This window comes from Theobroma cacao, chromosome 5 (assembly GCF_000208745.1).
Source record: "Theobroma cacao cultivar B97-61/B2 chromosome 5, Criollo_cocoa_genome_V2, whole genome shotgun sequence".
Lineage (NCBI taxonomy): Eukaryota > Viridiplantae > Streptophyta > Magnoliopsida > Malvales > Malvaceae > Theobroma > Theobroma cacao.
The window spans coordinates 33,359,960-33,368,572 of NC_030854.1; the positions used below are offsets into that span (position 1 = coordinate 33,359,960).

The 8,613-nt window shown below is 35.0% G+C and overlaps 1 protein-coding gene and 1 pseudogene across 2 annotated transcripts; one reads left to right on the forward strand and one right to left on the reverse strand.

Moving 5' to 3' along the window:
* On the forward strand, positions 1,350–8,087 carry LOC18599676 (uncharacterized metal-dependent hydrolase YabD). 2 transcript variants are annotated; one of them, XR_001927740.1, is made up of 9 exons: positions 1,350–1,635; positions 1,962–2,035; positions 2,130–2,211; positions 2,992–3,045; positions 3,177–3,277; positions 3,450–3,603; positions 3,691–3,804; positions 4,712–4,881; positions 5,071–8,087. XR_001927740.1 is itself a non-coding variant. In XM_018120566.1 (8 exons), exons 1-8 carry the CDS (start codon positions 1,420–1,422, stop codon positions 4,826–4,828), a joined length of 912 nt encoding a protein of 303 aa, XP_017976055.1. In that variant the 5' UTR covers positions 1,350–1,419; the 3' UTR covers positions 4,829–8,087. The 2 variants fall into 2 exon arrangements, 1 of the variants encoding a protein (XP_017976055.1); XM_018120566.1 differs by having other exon boundaries at positions 4,712–8,087.
* LOC18599677 lies at positions 4,967–7,041 on the reverse strand (annotated as a pseudogene).

Below are 8,613 nucleotides of genomic sequence, written 5' to 3' on the forward strand. Positions count from 1 at the left end.
TTTAATTAAATTATAAATTATTAATATTTAAAAAATAAATAATTAAATAATCATATATATAATAAAAGATATTTTGTTTTTTTATTTTTTATTCTTTTGTTATTCTAAAGTTATTGTTACTAACTAAACACTGTAATAAGTCATAATAATTATTCCTATCTTATTCTATTCATTGTACCACACTACGTAATAACTATTTTATTCTATTTTCACCTCATTTTACTTTCATACAATAACTATTCTATTCTATTTTTGTCTATTCTGTGAACCAAACATAATCTATACAGTTTTTGACTTTTCTAACTTTGAACGAAAAGCAAAGTAGACAATCAATATAAAAAAATCTATTAAATGTTAAAAAAGGACAAATAATTTAAGTCCAACCTGCCATAAATAATGAAAGGCCAATTGGCTATTTAAACCATAAAAATAATTTAGATGCACTCATAATATTTTATTTTTAGAAACTCTCAGTGGAGGCAAATAAAAGTATTCACGCAATTAATGTCTGAAAATTAATAAAACATTACCCATTTTACTCACAAACAAACAAAAATCTAAAACATAAAGAAAAAAAACCACCAAAAAATTAATAAACAAAACTATGAGAGAAAAAGATGAGGGAAAAAACCAAATAAAGAAAACGACCTTGAAAAATAAGAGCACAGCACAATTCCATAACCAGATTAAACCAACCAAACATAGCAAAAAGAAACGGAGAGAAGCATGGAAAGAAAAGAAAAAGACTTAAAGCTTTTGGAAGATATGAAACAACCAAAATTACCAAAATGTGTCCAATAAAATAGAGTAATTCGAAAAAACCCATAAAAGAACAAAAGAAAATAGAATAAAAAGACCAAAGCAGCCATACAAAATGAGACGAAGACAAAGTAATCCAAGACAAATACATGCTGACAGCCCATACTTCAAGGGGTCTATTCTGAAAAGGTAAGACAACCTTTAGGCTTCAAGGGACGCAACTAGTAAAATTCATAAAAAACAACCACAATGCTGTAATGTGGTTTTCAATTGAGTGGACTACGTACTCTTCAATTCGCCATGTTACATGGTAAGCATTAACCCTATCCATTGACTTTTTATACATGGGTATACATATAGGTGTAGATAGGAAAGAAACCAATGCTTAAAAATATTTCCATAAAAAAAAGAAATCAATGAATTAAATAAAATATGCAGTAAATCTATCCTTTTGACTTATTGCATTTGTAGAATCTTTAAACTTATTTTATCTATAAAATAAAATAAATTAAGTAAACTTCTACATGATTAACTTGTTTATATATACTCATATATCAAGACAACCTGGAAACATCAATTTATGACTTGGATTCTACATCGTTGTTCTCAAGCTATTTTTTCATTAGTTCCTCCATCTTTTGACTTTGCAACATATCAAAAATGAAAGAACTCAGCATCAAAATTCTCTCCATTTCTCTAGCTGTTTTCTCAATTATTTCAAGTGAAACAAACTTGAAATCCATGGCCATGAAGATGAAGTTGTTTGATGCACATTGTCACCTTCAAGATCAAAGGATGATAGATAAGGCTCCCCAACTTATTGCAACGGCCTATGGAGCTGGGGTTGTTTACTTTGCTGTCAATGGAATAACAGAGGTATGCAGGGCTAAATACTTAATAGTTTTTTTTTTTTGGAAGGGCACTAAATGCTTATAGTTGGTCGCAGCAATCTTTTCTTTGGCTTTGAACTTCTCATAAGAAAACTAATTTCCTTGACTTTTAATCATCATCATAGTAGGAGTAAAGTCTTGATCCTGATCAGACACACTCAATGTTACAACTTCAATTCAAACCTGAAAATTTCGAGTTTTGAAATTATAAGATGGGAAACGGCTATATGTAGTTGTCTAATCCAAAATCTTATGTATGCAAAAGGGTTACAGCTAGTCTTGGTGTTTTTCCGTTTTCTTTTTGGTTGGCAGAAAGATTGGCATTTGGTGAAAGAAATGAGTGATGAGTATTACTCTGTGATTCCAAACTTTGGGCTCCACCCTTGGTATGTTAAGTGAATAAACTAGTATAATTATTCTTAGAGTATTTGCTTTTTTGGTGAGTTTATTTCTCTTTTGTTGGGGTCCTTGCTTTTGCAGGTTTGTTCAAGGAAAGAGTCCCTCTTGGTTCAGCACTCTCAAGGAGTTCTTTGAAGCTAATCCTTCAGCTGCTGTTGGGGAGGTGCTCCACATATTTTTCCCATCTTCTTTAAGTTAGCTTCCGACTCATATACATAATAATACACCTTCAACCTTTTTTCTTATCATCTACCCTTTCTTATGTTCTTTCCCCCCCACAAGCTGGATAAAGGGAAAAAAATGTTGCATTCTTAAATCAGCATAAAAGTTCAACTTACCAGCATAAAATTGGATACCAACCAGTCTCTCCGCCCCCCACACCCCACCCAACCCTTTTTTTATGTTTACTAGTTTAATCTTAATGAATTTGCATTTTAATTTTGAACTTAAAATTGAATTATTTCCCTCTCTATTTTTAATAAAGTATATGAAAGAGATCACAATTGAAGAAATCTGAGATTAAAAGACAATAGATAGTATATGACTGTCAAATATAGATAGTACAAAACCTGAAGGAGTCAATTAAGTGAGTAGGATTGAGTTTGGTAAAATTGATATGCTAATGTGGGTTGAGATTCTCTTACCATCCATTTGAATTTTCATTAGATCTAATCATAAATTGATCTCAATTCTCACTCATATGGACAATTATTATAAGTGCACTGAAAAGTATTAAAAATATTAATAGATGGAAGCCTTAAGCCACACTTGTCTCCTTTTCTTTTAGAAACTGTTGATAGTAACTTTCTACATTTTACATTAGAATTGATTGAGGAATGTAGAAAGGATATATTACATTAGGTCTTTATGCTTGAAAAAATTTGTAGTTATAAAGGATATCAGGATATGTCCCTAACATAAATACTATATATTATATTTTCAGATTGGTTTGGACAAAAGCCCACTGGCGCCCAAGGGGGTTGATTTCGCGGATCAGGTCCTGATATTGATGATCCTCTTCCCCTTTGGTTGTTTGCTATTTTATATTTATTTATTTATTTTGTTTTGTTTTGGGACCTTGTTAAGACAATTTCCATGTTTAAAGATAATTTCTTAATCTTCCTCCAGATTGAAGTGTTCAAGAAACAGATTAAACTTGCGAAAGAGTTGGAAAGACCAGCAAGTGTGCATTGTCTTGATGCTTTTCCTGAGCTTCTTCGGATAATGAAGTATGATTATTGTTTCATATATTCAATTTTTCTCAGACAGAGATCACATTGATTCTATTTTACTCTTGTTTTTCTATCTTTCAAACATCTTTTAATGGGGCTTTTTTTTTTTTTGCCTTTTGTTCCTTCTATTTTTCTTACTATATTGGCTGTTAATGTTTTATTCTGACAGAGATATAGGACCTTTTCCATCTGGTGTCATTCTTCATTCTTTCCAAGGTCCTCCAGAGGTGGTACCTGAACTTACGAAGCTTGGTTCCTACTTTTCATTCTCTGGACATTTAATGCCCTTGCAAGAAAACAAGGCCAGAAAAGTTGTCAAGGCGGTTAGTTTTATCAATTTCATTGTGTTTTCATGCCAAAATATTTGTCAGAATACAACTATTCTTACTTGTAAAACTCTTCAACCACAGGTACCCTTGGATAGAATCTTACTGGAAACGGATTCACCTGATGGGCTACCCAAAAACCCTCTTTTTCTGGTTCCTGGAAATGATACACTAAATCAGCCAGCAAATGTTCATAGTGTATGTCTTCTTCTCTTTTCCTTGCTCTCTGTCTTTGCCAGGGTTGCTTAACAATTACTTGGTATGAAATTATACTATCTAGAGATCTCCAATTTGTGTAAAAGGGCAATTACTTCAATCTTATTTGCATGGTATTTGGGGGCTGGTCAAGGACAACCGTTAAGCCATATGTGTGTTCTTTGCATAGCATCTTGGTAAATAAGCTGGCTTGCTTCTTTCTGCTGTTAGGATCTCTTTAACTTCTAAAGTTTGTATTCCTTTCATAATCACTAACTACTAATTATTAATTACACTCAACACAAAAATCTATAGATTTCATTATATTTACTCTCAGCAAAATATAGAAAATTTAGATTAATTAAAATTAGCTAGAGAAGCCTTTAAATTGGTCATCTAAGAAGTTAATTTAAGACTAAATATATTGTATTTGTGATAAGATAGGAGGGTGTAGGAGCAATTTGGGTGACTAAATTTGTTCCTCTTTGTTTAATATAAGTTTGTAATTTGATATGAAAAATAATTTGGATTTGATTTTTCTAAAAATTAAAAAACAGAGTTTTTTTGACTAAATATTTCACCAGAAATTATTAGTAAACCAATCAATCAGTTGGAATCTCATTGGAATTTTTTGACCAAAATTTTCCAATGGAATAAATTCCATGGGAAAAAATCTAAATTTTTGTAGTGTTCTGACCAAATTGATTGAACTTGTTTTGAGTTGCAGGATTTTGCTCAATGCTAGTTTTAGTATACATCTTCCTACATGATTGAACTGTTATTTTCGTATGTATATGCTTGGCGTATACATACAAGTATGATTCAAGAAATGTACTCAAAACCTTCATGTGCTATATCTGTGCACGGTTTGGTATATTGAGTGAATTAACTTCAATGGCTTGGTTTGCAGGTACTGATTTATATTGCATCTTTACTAGAAATGAGTAAAGAAGAACTCGCAGAAATAAGTTTCAAGAATGCAGTTCGCTTATTCTCTTTCCAAGGTTCAAAAATTCCCTTAGAATGATCATCATTTCTTGGTGTTGGAGGAAACTGCAATATCGTTATTTAACTAATAATGTATGAAATTCCACTCCATCCTTTTCTATGAAAATCTTGGTTTTGATATTCGATGAATGACTATTCCGTGAAACAAATTTCAAAATAAAAGAACAATAATCATTCCACTAACCAAATGTCAGTTTGACACCTGAACCTGATGGTTGAAATAAGCTGTCAATTACTTAATTTCTCTTACATAAATACCAGATGTAGCAGGCAGGATTTGGCAACTTGGAGTTTTGACTTCTGCTAGGATTTCAGAATCCCAGCGAACCCAAAGTACTTAGCAGCATCATGAGACTAGGTTAGCAATGCTGCATCTCAGGCATAGATAACAGAAACAGAAGGAAGTGACATCAATATTTCAGTCTCAAAATGACTTTTAAGCTTTTTACTGTTGGCCGATTCACTATTGAACAACACTAGTTTCCTGCAACTATTTCATTGGATGCTTCAACAAACTGCCATTCCAAGTCAGTTGATTTCCAAAATGGTTCAACTGGTCAATGTAACTCTAATCTTCAATGGAATATTCCTCCTTCAGCCGCTTTTTCATGTTCTTGTTGCTCTTTTTGGCTTCTGATGGCAGAGGTACTGCTGCAACAGGGTCTTCAAAGTAAAAACTTTGGTAGCACTGAGGGAGGAACTTTAACCCCTCTGAAACTGTCTATCATTCAATACATAATTTCAAAATTTGATGCTGCGAGTTCTTCAGAATGAAAGAGCTGCTCAAATGCACCAACAGGTCCAGGACTTGCCACTTTAAGTGCTATCGTTAGTTCCAATGTCTAACTAAGACAGATCCCCTGCCACTGAAAGGCTAGTCAATAAGCATAAGCTCTAATCACTCTCTAGGAGAAGTTCTTCCCTACACTTCTTGTGTTAGCCTGTATATGCCTGACTTAAAAACTATGGAACATAATTTACAAAGGAACCTCTGTTCTGTCATCTGACTCTGAATCCATATCCAAATCCTTCTCCACCTTTTCTTGCTTAATAAACCGATTATTAATCCGGCTATTCTTCAAAATCCTACCTGATTCTTTTACCAATCGAATGTATTTCTTCCTCACTCCCAACAATGGATGCCTCTCCATACTAGACTTACCACAATATGCCTCCTTAAGAATTGCAGTACAAGTCTTGTTCTTAAAAGATAAATAAAACATACGAGGATGCCTTTCAAATGCTTTATGGACTTTCTGTGGCAACTCAAAATATTTCTTAAGACACAAAAGCTTCTTCCGTAGTGCTGAGTGTTCAACAAACAAACTCAACAACTCGTGAAGAATCCCTTCAACCCTCTTCTCAGCTGCATCACTATTACGATCTAAATGTGAAAAATCCTCATAAGGTGAAACATAAGGAAGTTTTTGAAACTCTTTTAACCAACCTTCGATCTTCCTCTTTAACCTTAAACCCTAAGATGGAAAAATTGGAAACCCAATTCCTTCCATTGTCCCACCAAAATACACACCATTTTTCGTCGCATTTCTTTGCATTGTAGACAATACTTTTTCCCCCTCACTCTCAACAGCCAATCCTTTTAACTCATCTTCCATGTCCATAAACGTAAAAGACTCATCAACATTCCCTTTTGAATCCTCCAGAAACCCTTGAGGCAACCCCAAATACCATTGCATTCCTTTGATAATCTTCAAAGGCAAAACCTTATCTTTACTCATTAAAATAAACCTTTTCAACCTATCCTTCTAATCCTCCTTGCATTCCTCAAATACCCTTTTCTCCTCTCTATTATTCTAAGCAGCTTCTGGGTCAACCTAAACCAAGGCAAAATGTATTCAGGACCTCTAAACTCCTCAAAAACTGAAGGGTATTGCCTTAGGAACCTAGCAATCTTAATGGAAATATCAAATTCTTCGCCTCTTCTTGATACAGCAGAGATGGGGATGCAACCGTTGGGGTCTTTAGCAATTAAGTTTTTGAGTTGAATAATTAGTTTAAGCTCTATGGATTTATGGATGTGCACTGTTGAGTCAAAGAATGGATCTTTCTTCCATTTCATGTACACATTCACATAGTTGTGATTTTGGGAGTATCTAAAAGCAGGTTTTTGGTGATTAAAAAGGGAAATGATTGAAAATTTGGAAATAAAGATTAGTTTTTTAAAGTGCGTTTTTGAGTTTGAGTTCTGGAAAAACATGGGTTTTGGGCAGTTCGAGGGATTTTTCAAATTCTTACCAAGTTAAGGGAGAGCGGCTATGAGAGAACGGAATAGCAAAGGTCAGGACTGGAGGGAGCGGCTGTTCACCGTTTTCGTGGACAATCTCAGCCTCAACCTTCCTTGGCAGTAACTTAAGGGTATCTTTGAGGAGTACGGAGAGTCATGGACACTTTCATCGCCAAGAAAGGCGGCGAGTCAGGGAGAAGAAGAAGCACTTTCGCGTTTATTCGGTATCGCTTTAAAGATGAGGCAAGAAGTGCGGTGACGCTGGGAAATCTGAGGTTGGTGGACGGCCACAAGATCGTGGTTAAGAGGGCAGCGTTTGGTTGGAAGGCCAGAGAAGGAAATGGGTAGGTTCGGGGCCAAACAATAGAGTTGGTGGCCAGATTTGGGATAGTGGTAGAGACTCCAGATCTTACAACGAGGTGGTGGAAGCTGGACCCTCTATGAAAACAGTGGAGCCTCAACGGCGGGATAAATTAAAAGAGGTCCGGAATGGTACTAGAGTGATTTCCATTTCGCTGCCTGAGAATGAACCTGAATGGCTCCGCCGAAGCACATTTGAGGAAAGGGGGAAAATGCAGCGTTCATCCATGACGACCCAGATGAGAGGTGGTTCGATTCGGTGCAGCCGTATTACGGACTGGAAGTGGAAGACAAGCAGTTGCAATGGATTAGAATCCACAAGGTGCCTTTGATGTCCTGGAACGAGGAGTTTCTTAGAAGAGTTGGGGAAGTATGGGGCGTTTATCAGCGAATGGATGGGGCAACCGCAAGGGCGGAAAGATTTGACGCTGCCAGAATTCTGACTGGAAAGGAAAAAGACCCAAGAAATCCCAAATATTCCCTCGCTGCTGGTTAATGGAAACCGGGTGGAGGATTTAGAAATTGTGGGTCTAAGGAACAGCTGGAGCAAAATAGAGCCTCAATTCAATTCCATCCTTGTACATTCATAAGGGTAATTTATGCTAGTAATCTCGTTAATTAACCAAAATTATTGACATGTACTTGTACTTGGTTTCGATAATGTCTTGAATCATCTCTTTGCTTCTTTGCTCTTAAACCATGGAGGCAATGCATGGACTGAACGCATAACATAGTGTTCTGCGTGTCTTTACCCTCCGCATTAGATTTTTTCAACAATAAAAGATGTGCACATTGGGAAAAAAAACTTCTACAAGAGAAAAAGTTTATAAGAGATGGACTAAAGTGGGTTAAAGTGAACATTGGATCATGGTTACGTTTTTCAAATCTTAATTGATTTACCAAAATAAGTTAATTTCGTCATCACAAAATTTAATAAATTATTGAAATTCATTGTATTTATCACCTGTAACTCTTACATATTTTAATGAAGATGAAAAATGATATGGACACATCTAAAAATAATGAATAATATTTTAACTTTTGGATAACTTGGAATGACTCGAGCTATGAGTCACAGGTTTTGCGCTCATTGGGTTTGAGCTCGATGGAGCATTGAAATTGTTTGGGATTCAAGCTGTTTCTCAAAAATTTTGGTTTTAGACCACCTGGAGTTATTGGGTTCTTTCATGCTTTAAATG